This window comes from Ctenopharyngodon idella, chromosome 15, assembly GCF_019924925.1.
Source record: "Ctenopharyngodon idella isolate HZGC_01 chromosome 15, HZGC01, whole genome shotgun sequence".
In the NCBI taxonomy this organism is placed as follows: Eukaryota; Metazoa; Chordata; class Actinopteri; order Cypriniformes; family Xenocyprididae; genus Ctenopharyngodon; species Ctenopharyngodon idella.
In genome coordinates this window covers 7,493,514-7,510,252 of record NC_067234.1, presented here as the reverse complement: position 1 = coordinate 7,510,252, position 16,739 = coordinate 7,493,514, and the positions used below count along the sequence as shown (strand labels likewise).

The window sequence follows — 16,739 nt, the reverse complement described above, 5'->3', positions numbered from 1 at the left end:
TTTAAGTCCTACTATTTCAGCTAGTTGCATTTAATATAAATTTAAACTATAATATATTGTCATTTCACTGCAATTAACAAGTTTCCAAAAACATTACATTCAGTTCATATCTAAGGCTATTCTTTTAAAGCATATTATTTCCACAAGAGGTGCTTTTTAAAATGATCCTAATGAAAACAATCGACTCACAGGCATGAAGACACCCTAAAATAAGCACAATTTTCTTTTGTGTACTGACATATTTGATTTGAAACAGGAATTTGTTTATTTTTAGCCAAGTGTCTTCACCTTACATCACAGTAATGAACCATGATTTGCTACTTATCACTGCTAGTCACTTGCATTGTACTATAAAGGAGGTATTAGAGGGGTGCAATATTCTCGTTCTAGAGGGCATTTCATTGGCCAATACTCTGTATAAGCGAAATGAGCAAGATAAATCATCACTATTTAAAATTAAGGTTTAACTTGGCCCTAGAGAACAAAGGAAGCCATGTTTTGTGTGACATACCGGGCTCTCTCCTCCCACACTGATGCAGTGGACTCTAGCCTGGTATGAACATCCTGGGCTCAGACCATCACAAACACACTCCATAGCCGAACCGCTGTAAACCTGATTCCAAGAAGAACCTGAAAACACATACAGTACACACAATCAATGAAATAACCATAATAATGCCAGGATCAAATTAAGCATGTGTAGACACACCAGAAAACCTCAGTAGAACGTACCACTTAACCCTTCAGACAGCTCCACCACATACTTCGTCACATCTGAGCCGCCATTGTCTTTGGGAGGGTCTGAGGGGAAACAACAAAAAACATCCTTACTATTAGCAACTTCAGCCATTCTTGATATTGAAATACATTCTGCATTTCTGTTTGAACATTTCAATATAATATAAACCAACAATTTGCGCAACTCCATCTTGGATGAAAATTTCTTGTTGTATCCACAAAGAATACATGCCTAAAAATGTTGCCTAGACAGGCAGCAGAAAAGCACTGAAATGAACTTTTTACCAACACCAAAATGAAAGTTTTCATTTAAAGGAAAACCAAAAGTAAACTTAACCTAATAATCAACACGCAGATAAAAAAGAAAGTTTTATGTTAGGAGTATCGCAATATACCAGTATTGATGATAACAGTGATATATAAAAAAATGAAATAAAAGACGACGACAACAGTGTAGCTACTACGGTCGCACAAGATCATGTCAGAGGGAAAAAAAACAGGTTTTTAAAGGTCCGATATACTCATGGCAAAGTTCTTTTTTCATTCTTCGCTGTGGGGTAAAAAGAGGTTTGAAATATGTCAGCAGTGGTATACTGTTAGCGAACAATCAGACGCCGCCCACACTGCTGAGGGCAATGTTTAGATGAATATGTAAATATGTGCCGTCCTCTTTCCTCTAAACAAAATACACACAACAGAAATGACAGCAGTGAGAAAACAGCAGATAAGAAAACATCTGTTCATAGTGATGTGGATATATTTGACCAGCTCTGCCATTCGGCAAGTAGCTTTACAGTATTAAATGTAAAAAAAAAAAAAAAAAAAAAAGTGTCAGTGTCTCTTTCAATTAGAATTACAACTACATTTTCTACTATAAAGCAGCTCTCCAGTGTCTTCATGTTTTCACTCGCGGGCATCCGACCTCGAGGGACTGAATATAAGAAATGATCTGGAAAAGATTTACACATCAAAGATGGTGGATCCTCAGAGACACACTTACCTATTACATCATCGCCACAGATTATTTCAGAGGTGTTTACCGGCCAGAGGGAACGTTTCTGTAAAGTTCGCTTTGGCAAGCGTTTTCGAACACCCAAAACAAACACAAAACGAACTTCGTGTTGGCCTGATTTTGTTCGAAACGGCATCACACCAGTTCGTTCTTCAATTTCACTTGAAATATATAGGGGCCTAAAGGGGGTCACACAATGGATGAGAAGCACAGCACCACGCCACTTCTTTAAAATGCGAACACAATGTACACACACCGGCGGCTGTACAAAATCATTTTTGGATGAATAATTTTGGTTCCTGAAATTTTAGTGCATCAATAGCAATGTTTCCATCCACATATTTTTAAGCGAAGTTTGAGTTACCGCATTAAAAAAAAAAATGCTAGATGGAAATGCCAAGAAGCACAAACTTTTTTTTTTTTTTTTTTTTTGTGGTTAAAAGTGGTTAAATCATAAGACTAAATCATAGGTGATTTTTAGATTGTTTTTTTTTTCTGTCAAGGATCAATCTTTGTGTGTTCATAACATGCTGAACTGACCCCAGGTCAGGCGGAAACTGGTCGGGTGAGGTTTTCCCTTCACTGTGAGTCTGCAGGGGCAGCCCGGTCTGTCAGGGGCCGTGGTGAACTCAGTCACAGGGCTGGGGTTACTCTTCCCTTCTGCATTATAGGCGATAACCTGAAATGATTAAAAATAAAAATGAAAAATTAGGCAGAATATGTGTGTGTGTGTTTTTTTTTTTTTTTTTGGGGGGGGGGGGGGGGGGGTGTCATTAATTATTCAAAATGTCACAATGCAAAAAAAAAAAAAAAAAAAAAAAAAAAAAAATGAATGGTCCTAAAAATAGTCTTCATTATGACTCACCTAAACACTGGGTGCAGAGGAAATGGAAATCTCTAGGGCCTTTCAAAAGCCTTCATATTCACCACTAAATATATCTCACTCAGAAATAAAAGTGCAGGATGAGGAAGTGTTTCACGGTTCAGAAATAAACAGTGGTGCTGTGATGTCATCTGTCATAGTAATTGGCAGTAATTGGGGATGTGAGCTCTCAGCAGGTAATCAGCTCCTCTCATCAGGACACATGCAGTCGTTTTGATCGCATTAATACACTTTTGTTTTTGGAAATAAAAGATTATGATCAGCACATCCCTAACGACACCAAAAAACAGTGACCGATCGCATCAGTACACCACCTGCTTCATCTCATAGCCGCTGGAAACAGGTGAGTCAGTGAGGAGATAAAGAGTTGAAGAGAGAAGACAAAACAAGAATGAACTAATAAACAACAAAGGAAAGAACAAACAAGCTAATGATGGAATGAACAAAAGAAAAACAACAAGATTTAAAAGAAAAAGAAAGAGAACAAGAATAAATAAAAGAACAAAAAACAAAATGAGCTAACAAATGAAAGGAAGAAAAAGCTAGCAAGAAAACAATGAATAGAATAAAATAAAATGATAATGAAAGAAAGAACAAAAGACAGAGCAAAGAATGAACAAATGGAAAAAAAAAAAAAAAAAAAAAAAATACTTAAAGGGATAATTCACCCAAAAATGAAAATTATCCTATGATTTACTCACCCTCAAGCCATCCTAGGTGTATATGACTATCTTCTTTCAGATGAACATAATTTTTAGATTTAAAAATATCCTTAGTCCTCCAAGGTTTATAATAATTGTGAACAGGGGCCCAGATTTTGAAGACAAAAAAAAAAAAAAAAAAGCATCCATCCATAAAAAAAAATGAATCCATATGACTCCAGGTGATTAATAAAGGCCTTCTAAAGCGAATCGATGTGTTTGGGTAAGACAAATATCCTTATTTAAAACTTCATAAAGTAAAATAATGAGCTTCCGGCGTGCAAGTCATACACATTTGATGTACATCCAAAAACTGTTAACTTCCGTGACTTAGTACACAATGCCATGACGTTCTACACTATGCCATGATGTACTATGCTATGTCCTAAGCTACAACGCGTAGTACATCATGTCATTGTGTAGTACGTCACGGAAGTTAACGCTTTTTGGACGTACGTTGGATGCGTATGGCTGTCGCGCCGTTCGCTTCAGAAGGCCTTTATTAACCCCCTGGAGTTGTATGGATCCATTCACAAACATTATAAACCTTGGAGGACTAAGGGTATTTTTAAATTTATCTCCGGTTGTGTTAATCTGAAAGAAGATAGTCATATATACCTAGGATGGCTTGAGGGGGAGTAAATCATGGGATAATTTTCATTTTTGGGTGAACTATCCCTTTAATGAACGAAAAAAGAACAAAAATCTTATCAAAAAATAAAAGAACAAGAAAAGAAAAAAGCTAATCAAAAATAAAAGAACAAGAAAGACTGAAAGAGAACAAAAATAAATGAAAGACAGCAATAAAAGAATGAAGGACAAATAATGTATAAGCAAAAGAAAAAAACAGTTTAAAATAAAAACTAACAAAAGTAACATACAAGATGAAAAACAGACTCACTAACAAACAGAAAGAAAAAAAGAACAAAAAAAGAAAGACAAATAAAAGAAACAAACAAACAAGCTTTTAAAAAAAACACCACCACACATACTGTATAAACAAAGGCAAGAACCCAACGATCATGTGTGTTTGTGTGTTCTCACCCTGAACCTGTACGTGGTGCTCCTGTGGAGGTTTCTGACAGTGTGTGACAGCTCGTCTCCATCATAACTGGCCTGGAACCCATAACCCTGTGCAACACATTCATGAGAACATATCAAACACTGACGCATGAAACAAACCTGGCCTACATCTATGGATCTTTATGGACCCGTTTACGTCACAATTTAACTTTTGCCTTAGACCTTTCACAAGAAGCCAGCTGAGACAGATCACCATTTATTAGCCAACTGTTCACATAACATGTAAGCATTCTCAGGCTTAACAGTCTAATGGCCCAAAACAAACACAAAAATTACATGAGTTTCCATTTTGTCTCAAAACAACCTGTAATGTTATCATCATTGTTTTTTTAACTAAAATAATTATACTTTAATAATATAATTTTAATTATTAATAATATACTATACATTTAATAGTTTTCTTTTAAATAATTAAGATACTAAAATATTGATTATAGTTTTTGTAGTAAACAAGAATAATAATTAAACACTTAATATGCTTATATTTTATCAGACACAGACAAAAATAATATCTGTTGTTAAAAAAAAAAAAAAAAAGTCAATGTCTACTGCATGTATATATATGAGCTTATTCAATTACACAAGTGAAATCTGTACCTAGCTGGTAAAAACAAAACAAAAAATTATTTTGGGGCAATATATATGTGCTACACAAGTAGGCGGTCACTCAGTCCAGGATGCATCAGGACAAATTAACGTTTACACTGCTGATATGGCCAACATGCATCTCTGACCACCTCTAAAATCTGAAATGGAGGTTCATACCATCTGTAAGCAGGACTTCTATGTCATTTATCCATTTGGTTTAAGGCCTTTGAAGTCTTTAAAGTCACCATGATATCAAAATGGACAATTCTTGTTTTTATATGGACTATTGCAGCATTTATTATAAATGATTTATCCGTGCACAATTTTTTTCCTAAAAATTCACGTGCCTCATGAGATCACCAATAGCAAACCACAATCATTCAATCAATTCCCCATGGACAAAATCAACTCCCACCCCACATTTGTTCTTGTTCGTTTACATTTCACTCGGATATACATCACAGTATATATATAAAAAGATGATTGCAACTTCCATTTCATGCTGACATGTTATGTACATTGGTATGGGCGTGTGTGTCATTTCTGTGAAAGTGTGTGTGAATCTCTCACTCACTGAGCCCTCCTCTTCCATCTCCAGCACGTAGCCGATGTCTTCCTCTTTGGGTGAGCCAGCCGGCCTTTGCCACCGCACACAGAGCCATGTGACCCCAGGCTGAATCAACTCAGGGCTCAAGGGGGGAGCAGGAACACTGCATGACGTCATGATGTGGACGACTTCACTGAACTCACTACCGAAAGAGCAAAATACAGGTAAATGATCGCATTGTCATGAAGACCAAAATAATGGTAACACTTTATTTTAGTGTCCTTGTTACATGTTACATCTACTTACTATAGTAAGAACTGTAAATGATGCATAATTACATGCAACTAACCTTAAACCAAACGCTATTCCTAATCCTAACCCTATAGAGTAAGTACATGTAGTTAATTAACATTACTCAGTACTTAATTGTATAGTTACACTGTAACAAGGACACCTTAAAATAACGTGTAACAAAAATATTTTTTAATAAAAAGAAAAATATGATTCATTTTTATTTATGGCCAGCAATTATTTCATCCAATTTATCTTCCATTAGCATGGTTAATTTCGAACTTTTATTACCCTCATCACTGTATGACACAGGGCCCTATCATACACCCGGCACAATGTGACGCAAGTGTTTTTTGCTAGTTTCGGCCTGACGCAGTTATCATTTTCACGTCCAGCGCCCACATTGTTTAAATAGCAAATGCACTCACGCCCATCTGTTCGCCCATGGGTGTGCTGGTCTGAAAACAAGGTGTGTTCAAGTGCATTGTTGGTGCGTTGCTATTTTGAGGCGACTGAAGACTACTGTGCCACTGACCAAAAAAAACCTGGTCTAAAGTCAATGGCGCAGTATTTATTTATTTTTTATTCAAAAATAATATTAATATTCACCTATAGGCATGTGCACAACGTGCGTACACTGCTTATTACACACACAGGGATGCACAGCAGCACAAACATGCCAAATATTAAAAATAAAAGGCTTACAATGTAAGATTATTATTGTGTACATAAATATAAAAATGCCTACATGTCATAATGGATAGTCATTGCATGTATCAGAATTACCTATTTGCAGTAATGACGAATGAAATTGGCTAATTATTTCACCAATCGTGGCAAAACACACATGTATTTAAACTGACTCGTCAGGTTGAGGGTGTCTATATTCCATCATGTAAATAGCAATCAGCCATGGTGCAAGCGCACCTGGTTTTTAAAGGGAATGGGAGATAACACTCTGATTGGTTTATTGCACATTATGCCCAAAACACACCCATTACTCATTAAGAGACTAGGTACAACCCTTTTGGACCATGTGGCTGGTGTGCAGACCATTTTTTCCGTCGTTAAACTAGCAAAAGTGGATTCGGACACGCCCTAAGTGCACCTATGCCATGCGCTTCAGACCATGCGTTTAAATCGTTAAAATAGGCCCACAATATTTACTGTCTCTTTCTTTAGGAGCTGGATTGAGGAGAATCCCGATTGATACACACCTGACCCCCATGTCATTTTTGGCTGCCAGCCGAAAGGAATATCTGGAAGCTGTGGAGAGTTTGGTGAGTCTGTACTGCTTCTGAGGGCCGTAGTAGCACTGTTCAAACACACCCGTCCCCTTCCCCTGTTCACAGAGCACAGCCCAGGATTAGCACTTTATACAACATGAATGAGTAAACCTCACCTTACAGAATGAATGTGATTTCATTAGGTACAACATATTCCTGGATCAACATTCCAATCAAGCAATCAGATTTGAAGGACAAGTTTACAGTTTATGTCAAGTTTAGGCTTACAACCAGGGTTAGGTGCTTCTACATCAGTGTTATTCACCTATCATTTCCCTCTGATTTTGGGGATAATTTATGGGTAGGTTTATAGGGTTATGATTACATTTTCAGACAGTGAAGTTGTTCCAGGATCAACAAAATATGCTGATACAGGAACAAGTCTATTTTTTGGAACATTCTGATTTTTTTGGCACCATGACATTACTTATGATAATTTAGCACATTTCCCCCAGTTCTCAATACCGTAATGTGTCTAGATGTTTTACTTTCCAGTTTGGGACTTCCAATATTCCCCTCACTGTAATACAGCGATGAAAGTAATCCTGTCTGGACACAATGTTTTTGCTCTTATTAAAATCAGTGTTTACATATAGTACAACATTAATATGAATACTTTACCATTTTAATAATATATAATTTTTCACATTACAGTAACGAGAACTGCTTAAAAAATGTACTTAATTATTATGAAAATAAAGCAAAAAAACTTAAAGTTCCTAAAAATGGGCTTAATCTTAATTTAAAAAAAAAAAAAAAAAAAAAAAAAAAGGAAATATGAACCAAAACAGCAATAATGAAAAATAACATACCTCATCCCACTGAAGAATATAGTTTTGGATCTTGGAACCATTGTCACACGGAGCCTAGGAAGAAGTATTTGTTTTTAATGTTACACACTTAATGTCAGTAATAATATGTTGTTGGCATTTGTCAATGTGTTAATGTGCATGCCACACACCTTCCACTGTAGGACGAGGCTGCTCTTGGTGCCACTGGCTTTGCGTGGAGGGCTGGGTGTATCTGGCTCACAGCTCAGAGTGGTGAAGCTCACAGCCTCTGAGGGGACACCTTGTAAACAGTAACACATGGCCTGGACCCTAAATACACAAACACACACTTACATTAGTGTACAGAGAACACTATACAAATAACATTTAACAAAGGTATAGTTTTAGAAATTATAAAGAATTTTATTCATAAAGAATTAACATATTTATAATAAAATAAATATAAATAAATATAATTTTCTGTGTGTGTATGTGTGTGTGTGTGTGTGTGTGTGTGTGTGTGTGTGTGTGTGTGTGTGTGTGTGTGTGTGTGTGTATATATATATATATATATATATATATATATATATATATATATATATATATATATATACACACACACACACAAACTGAATTATTATTATTATCAATATATTAATAAATAATTTACTATATATTATAGTATTTATAACTATATATAAAATAAGCTATATATATATATATATATATATATATATATATTTTTTTTTTTTTTTTTTTTTTCAATATAACAACATTTATAATGAAAATCTGATTTATAAAAATATTTATATGATATAGCTAATAAGTATATTATTAATAAAACTATGTATTAACTTTATGTAACTATATATATGTTTTTACTTAAATTTAACTACATATATAAAGAATGTTTTTATAAAGAGTTTACATTCTTATAAACTACATTTTTATTAATATTATAATTATTATTATGTAACTGTATTATTACTATTATTACATATTCATTTAACAAATATAACTATATTATTAATAAAGAATTTTATTTATGAAAAGTAATATTCTTATATTGATAAATCTTTAATAATAATAATAATAATAATAATAATAATAATATAACTATACATTATTTTAAAAATATATAGTTATTTTAATATAACTACATTATTCACAAAGAAAATTTGATTTATAAAGAATTATTTATAATTTAGCTAATATAACTACATTTTATTAATAAAACTATATATTAATATGTAACTATATATTTTAAGTTTAGTTATATTTAACTACATATGTGTTTTATATTCTTATACAACTAACATAACTACACTATTATTATCATTATTATTATTAATATAACTACATATTAATTTTAACAAATATGAACAAATCAAGAGTTGCTTTCTTATAATTAATATATTATAAATATTCTATTATTATTAATATCTACATTACAATACAACTATACATTATTTATAAAATATAAATATTATTTATAAAGAATTACTCATATTATAGCTAATCTCCATTCATTGTATGGAACAGAGCAGCTTGGACAATGTGTAAAATATCTTTGTGTCATATGGGTTTTAAACAAGATGAGGATGAGTGAACAATAACAACTGTTGATTTGACTAAACATCACTGTAAAAACAAGAATGTGTAAAACAAACTCCGATAATGTGATTTGTGCATTTAAAAGTAAAAACCGACAGACCTGACGTGGTAGTCTGTTGCTGGTCTTAAGTCTTGTAAGGTTGCACTTAGTTCCACACCACTGACACAAGCAAGACAAAGAAAAGAAAATATTAGTACTAATGTTGCAGACTGTACACATTCAAAACAACTTACTCTTCAGGGTTTTCTAGAGCTGCAGATGTCAGGTGAACTGCTGATGACCTTTACCTACCACTGACTTTAGAAAACCCACAGCAAACCACAGAAAACAACAGTGAGTTCCTCAACTGCACCCGCAGCTTCTCCACATCCTGCCCAGACCTCCTCCGCAGCGACACGGAGCATGCTCTCACCTGTAGGCGGTCTTGTACTTCCCGTCCTTGCCGTTGTACGATACTGAGACCTCATACGTGAGGCTGGGCTCCGCAGGGACTTCTCCCTCTTTGGGCTCGTCGTCACCTTCTGTCCGTGATGGGGCCACCCAACTCAAACTAGCCCCTTTGGCCTGGATGTCTGTCACCTGATGACACAAGATGAACACCATTTTTACATGCAGCAACTGATAGCTCGTTTGTAATTAGAAAGAAAAAAAAAAAGATTTAACTGAGCTAATTTTGAATTAAACTATTAGATGTGGCAAAGATATTGAATTATCAGTTGATTAGAAGTAAAAATGTAAATTGTTGAATATTACATTAAGAAACAAACAAACAAAAATGGTTTAATATATTTACACAAAATTAGTGATGCACCGAAACCACAATTCTTGCTGATTACGATATACTGATAATTATAAGCATGGCTGTTAATCAATAAATGGCCGATGTTAAAAATCTGTATTATTTTGTATTGAGCTCAGTAACAAAATTATTGGGATTTATTATTTGAGAATATGTTTAAATTATTAAATTGCTAATGTTTTTAGTTGCCAGTCAGCACCAGCATTTTGATCATTTTCACAAATGTTTCATGGCCCCCAGAATATTTTGTTGTATAAATATCTGAACAGTCAATATATCAAAAGAAAAAAAAAAAACAGAGCTTCTGCTTTGAAACAAAAATGCTTCATGCATTCTTTTAATCAACACTTGAATGTGGGTAAGTTTTATAAAAAAAACAAAGCAACATTTTGAGCAAAAAGCTGATAAATTCGCGTTTTTGTTAAAGGCTTTGTTCGCATCAATTCAGAACGATGATCAAAACATAGATGGAATAGATCACTTCCATCAACACCCCCAAAGCTTCACAGTCCTGTACCTCTTCCTGGGTCAACATTTCATTTTGTAACTTTAGGCAGTTTTATTTATATGCTGTTGAATATTTGATGATCGCGTTAGCTTACATGTGTGTAAGCAATGCTTTCATCACTTGTTTCTGCTTCTTCCTTGATTGTTTTTGAGAGATTTTGTGCTATTTCAGAAGATGTGTGATAAAAAAAAAATCTGTAATATCACCCAAAAGCCAATATAGTAACAATAATTCCTTGCTAGACAAAACTTCTTTGCAACCTACTCTACACAAGTTTGTGAACGCAAATGCCTCTAAATTAATTTCACATGTTGCAGCATTCTGAAAAGTAACAATTACATTTTTAACGCAAAGATGATATTGGTTGTATTGTCTGTAAACTTGCATTGAGGGTTTCTGGTCCAAGTCTCAGTAATTATGTTGAACTAACTCTTGTAAACCTGTAAAATTGATAGTCCTTATTCTCAATATCTCTTTTCTTACTTTTCTTCTAATGAATCTTGTTCCAAGCCTCACAAAATTTATTAGCTGGATTTTTGGTTTTCGCCACCGTTATGCCAAAACTAAATCAACAGAGTTGAATAAAAGATGAAAGTCAGTTGACAAAGCGAAGGAAATATCAGTAGCATTTTCTGCATTTGTGTCTGCAAACTTGTATAGAAGTTATAGAGTTTCTTGGTTAATCTTGTCTTAAGTAAATTTAGCAATAAGGATGAGCTAAACTACATATTGTCATAACTAATTTGTTGCTTGACCATCTAGTTGGTCTCAAGTAAGTCCTGCATAATAGGGCTTACATAGACTCATTTTACATCGTGTTATTTTGCCTATTTTAAATACATGTTTTTACAATACATGTAAGAGACGTAACTGTTGCAAGCATTGGGCTGTCAATTAATAAACACTTGTTGACAAAATATTATTTTACATGTCTTTTTTTTTTAAACTGTAACAAACCACGAGTACTCAAGTAACTCTGGTATTGTTTTGACAAGTAACCGACTAGGAGAAATCAGTAGCCATGCAACACCTACTGCATAATTAGGTTAATTTCAGGTCACATCCTCTACACAGATGAACGAAAATCTGTGTTTGTAAACTGAGTGAATGTTATGCACGAGGACAGCCAAGGGATTGTATACGCAGATGACAAAGAAAAAAATTAAATGAGTGAAAACCGATGTAACGATGCGTAATCGAAGTTGATCAAGCCAACAAACCAAATCTGTCTGACTTAGCGGAACCCATTTTGTTGTGTTCAACTGATTTCAGGTTAATTGTTCCCAGGGGCTAACTGACTATATTTAACTACACGCACTTGTTTATGTGGGAAATACATGCGTCTGCTTGTTTCGCCTGGAAAGAGTCACTTTAGTTTATTTTAATGACACGTGGCGCATCCCCTCCGGAACAAAAGAGAACTCCTGTTATGCAAGAAGAAATATTTTTAACTTTATTTCAGTTGAGAAACAAGTGTCTCCATTGGTTATGAATGCATGACTATGTACCTTTCGGGTTTTCAGACAAGAATAGCTCAAGTTAGCGTGCATTACTAAGCCAAAACTAACTTAAAAAGAACCTATTTATCTGTGCCTCACAGGGCACGATTCTCTCCTCTACACTTGTCGCTACAACTTTTCTCACTGCTTGAGCTGTAGAAATAATCAGTCCGTTAATAATGTGAGTGAATTATAAAATCTGACTGATATGTTTGACTTATTCTGTGCAGGCAAAATAAGTCAATAAATAACATGGGTACTGTTTTATGAGCTGTGAGGTCAGCATACTTTGTAAAAAATTAACATAACCTGCATTTCTTTAATATTTTCACCATAAATTCAGGTAAAATTGGTAATTATGCAAAAACTAACTCTTTTTAAATTGGTTTGTAGTGGCCTTCATTTATTTATTCATTATGGAGTTAAGAAAACTTTGGTCCAGTTTTCACCAACAAATTACATTCCATCCTCACCAAATTTGTCTCAATCTTCAGACCAAGCCTTGCAAAAGTTAATGGCTGAATGTTTGGTTTTCGCCAACTTTATGCCCAAAGGAAGTCAACATAGTTGAACAAAAGATGGAAGTCAGACTGTATCCTGACAAAGCTTTGAGATCAAAACTGGTCATTCGGCCATATTGTCTGAATTTTGTAACATTTTGATGTATTGAGGGTGATCGAAATCTTTTTGCCCAAAATGTGTTATCGAAATTTTCTTTTAATCTAAATAAAAAATAAAAATAAAAAAAAATATGGCTACCAAAATAAAATATTTATTTCAGAGTTTTTCTTTTTTAATGTTTTATTTCAATTACAAATTCAGAAAGCAGATCTGGACAATGGTGAAGGTTTAGGATGCTGCAGCCTTAAAATTTTTAAGATAAACTATGAAATAAAAGCAATCTCTCTTGCTCTATATCACTTGCATGGGGACATACTGTACATACTCTGGGACATACTGTACATACTGCAAAAAATAGCTTAAACAGCATGCTTAAATGGCCTTTTTATTTGTAGTACCCCTATTATTTATTCATATCTCAAGGACTAGAGCAATTAAAAAACAAATGCTGCTCAGGACATAATGTTCAAAAATTTTTGAATGTCTAATGAAAAAGGATCAGGATCATTATTATAGTGATTACAGTAGTTCCGCCAAAACTGAACTCACTGTTTCATGAAAACACCAATAAACCAGAGCCCACCACACCACAAGAGACAAGACAGGCATTTAGCTTCCTCGATGAATCAAATCAAATACAGCATTAATGACCCATTATGGAGAGCCATTACTGTCTTCTTCTGGGGACTGTAATCATGCAGGGATGTAGAGTTTTTGAGACTGTGGAAATGACTGTCATTAAGAAATCTGTTGACGCAGCAAGCAGTCGTACAGTCCTTCAGAAGGTGGTTACTCAGTGAGAAGAGTGTCAAATGTAGCATAAAGGCCTTTTCAATTGCTCACTTAAAAGAACAGTATCCCATATCTGTACATTTATTCCAGTGATAAACTGATGTATTGGCCAGGCAGGCTAATTAATGGGTTAGTTCACCCCAAAATGAAAATGCTGTCATCATTTACTCACTCCCATGTCGTTCCAAACCCATAAGACTTTTGTTCATCTTTGAAGCACAAATTAAGGTATTTTTAATGAAATCTAAGATTTCTGTCCCTCCATTGAAAGTCTATTCACCCAAAACTCTTAAAAATGTTCATAAAGAGATTGTAAAATAATTCCATATGAATTAAGCAGTTTAATCCAAGTATTGATCGCTTTATATAATGAACAGATTTAATTTAGGCTTTTATTCACATCTAGTCTTTGATCAACAAACACACAGAGCATTCAAAATTTGGTAAATGGAAGCTCAAGCACGTTTGCTTGATGTGTTACGTCAGCTTCCACAAGAACCAAGACTAGGTTTGTTCTCACACATCAAACAAGTTTATGTTTACTGATCGTCTGTTCATCATATAAAGTGATTGTCTCTTTTCAGAAGACTTGGATTAAACCGCTCAATTCATATGGATTTATTTTAAAATTTCTTTATGAACATTTTGAAGAGTTTTGGGTGAATAGACTTTCAATGGAGGGACAGAAATCTTAGATTTCATTAAAAATATCTTAATTTGTGCTTCAAAGATGAACAAAAGTCTTATGGGTTTGGAACGACATGGGAGTGAGTAAATGATGACAGCATTTTCATTTTGGGGTGATGACAGAAATCTCTCAGATTTAATTAAATATATCTTCATTTGTGTTTTGAAGATAAACAAAAGTCTTCTGGGTTTGGAACAATTGATGACAATTCTCATTTTTGGGTAAACTAAACCTTTAATAGACCGATACTTGGCCAGTTTGAGGATTGTTCACCTTCAATTTTAAAATTTCAAGTCTTGTAAATGTGTCCATTTTCAAAAAAAATTGGGAGGATTTTGAATAAATATGGTTTGAAATAAGATTTCGTAAGCCAAGCATGTAATTTCTAAATTATTTAAAAGACATGGCTAGATTCTAAACAAGCTAAAAAATTTATTTAAACTTTCATCAAGCTTTAAATGAAACATTTGGCCTGTTTGAATCTGCCAATCCTCTGTGGTTCAACTGCTCAACAATGCTTTATTCTCTTGGTGATCTACATCCTCTAAAGTTGGTTTCAGTCAGCTGTAGAGAATCAAAAAGTTCAGTGAATCAAAATCACTTTTCTTTAGTATAAGAATAATGGCACAGTTTGCTATATTCCTAAAACACTATACTAATTTATATATTTATAATTATGGATCTCTCGAGCCAATTAAGCATTTTTTAACTAATCAGTATCGGCTATCCTAAGCCCGATCCATCATTTTACGGCAGCTGTCACTTAGCCAACCGGCATTAAAAGGAAAGCAGCTCAAATGTGAGCAAAAACCCATGAAGTCTGTTCTAGCGCATCACACGTACACATTCGAGCTTCCGTGTTTAGCATATTTGACACACACTTTTGTAACAAATGACTCAAGTCATTTAATTACTGTTTATCTTTATTCGCTGTCAGACTATCTGAGATCCCGTTGTCATAATGCATTTCTGTGGGTTGCGTCTTGCTTCGGACTTAACTGACAGACTCATCATATGATTATCATTATATTGGACCCGTGCATTAGTATTAAAGTGACAGCAGCCTAATTTTCTTGCTGCTGTCTGTTTTTAATGTTAATCAAACTACAAAAGACAAAGAAATCATTCACTGCTCTTCACTGAATAACTTTTTTGTAACTTTAATAAGGATTAAACTTTATTTAATTTGTACAGTGAAAATTATATGCAGTGTTGTTCTACATTTGATTACTTTATTCAATTTCTGTACCTGAAAACTACTGTTTGACCTACCTGAAAAACCTGAAAAGCACTGAATATTTCATTTGTATCTTTGTTCTATTTTATCTATTTATTTGTGCTGTTGCTTGTAGTTTGATCATTTGTTCTTTTTTATTAATGACTGTTTACTTGTCTTTAATAATCTTTGAAATTTATATTAGTTAAGCTAGTAGTTTTAGCTGTGGTATCAAAATTGGAATTAAGAATTGTTAAATTTCACTGGTATCTAAAATTGTGTCATAACCTTATTTATTACAATACAACAAAACAAAACAACAAGAACTATTTTATTAATGTATTACTTTTTTTTGTGATGTGGCCAGTTAAATTTGAATAACTGAATTCATTGAATCGAATTGAAAATCGAGAATCATTTGAATTGAGATGTTGTGAATCATAACCGAATCTACTGTATATCGATATCCAGCCCTAGTTTTATTATTTAATTGTAGAGTAAATTAAGTATTGCTAATTGTAATTTATTCAGAATTATTCAAAGCTGTATTGTCAGCATCATTCTCCAGACTTTGCTCCAGTCTTCAGTCACATGATCCTTCAGAAATCATTCTAATATGATGATGTGATGCTCAAGAAACATTTCTGATTATTATAAATGTTGAAAACAGTTGTGCTGCTTCATATTTTAGTGGAAACTGATACTTTTTTTTTAGGATCCCTTGATGAATAGGAAGTTCAAAAGAACATTTATTTGAAATGCAATGTCTTTACTGTCACTTTTAATCAACTCAGTGCTTCCTTGCTGAATAAATGTATTCATATCCTTTATAAAAAAAAAAATAAATAAAAAAAAAACAACCCTCAAACTTCATATATGTGTGTAACATTAAAGAAATTAAAATACAGAATATGCATTTTAAAAAATAAACACTCAAATAAAATCATCTCCTTACCACTGGTTTGCAGATGGAGTTTAAGCGTTCCTGAAGAGCCTTTGCTTCTTCATCCAGTTCTGCATAATAAAAATAAAAGCACATCTAGATAAGACAACTCCATTATAAACTGATTGAAAAAGAGGACAAGGCTTCACACTCAAGTGT

General features: G+C 33.7%; 1 protein-coding gene across 8 annotated transcripts in view; it reads right to left on the bottom strand.

Moving 5' to 3' along the window:
• fndc3a (fibronectin type III domain containing 3A) overlaps window positions 1-16,739 on the bottom strand; it is a 98,575-nt gene that overhangs the window by 18,015 nt on the left and 63,821 nt on the right. For all 8 annotated transcript variants that reach the window (XM_051863886.1, XM_051863888.1, XM_051863889.1 and 5 more), the window contains 11 exons: window positions 16,593-16,651; window positions 9,927-10,093; window positions 9,614-9,673; window positions 8,091-8,229; window positions 7,942-7,995; window positions 7,061-7,185; window positions 5,580-5,754; window positions 4,379-4,465; window positions 2,291-2,429; window positions 733-801; window positions 512-630 (listed from right to left, as the gene is read on the bottom strand). In XM_051863886.1, coding sequence (XP_051719846.1) covers window positions 512-630; window positions 733-801; window positions 2,291-2,429; window positions 4,379-4,465; window positions 5,580-5,754; window positions 7,061-7,185; window positions 7,942-7,995; window positions 8,091-8,229; window positions 9,614-9,673; window positions 9,927-10,093; window positions 16,593-16,651 — 1,193 coding nt within the window. The remainder of the gene's footprint in view (window positions 1-511; window positions 631-732; window positions 802-2,290; window positions 2,430-4,378; window positions 4,466-5,579; window positions 5,755-7,060; window positions 7,186-7,941; window positions 7,996-8,090; window positions 8,230-9,613; window positions 9,674-9,926; window positions 10,094-16,592; window positions 16,652-16,739) is intronic.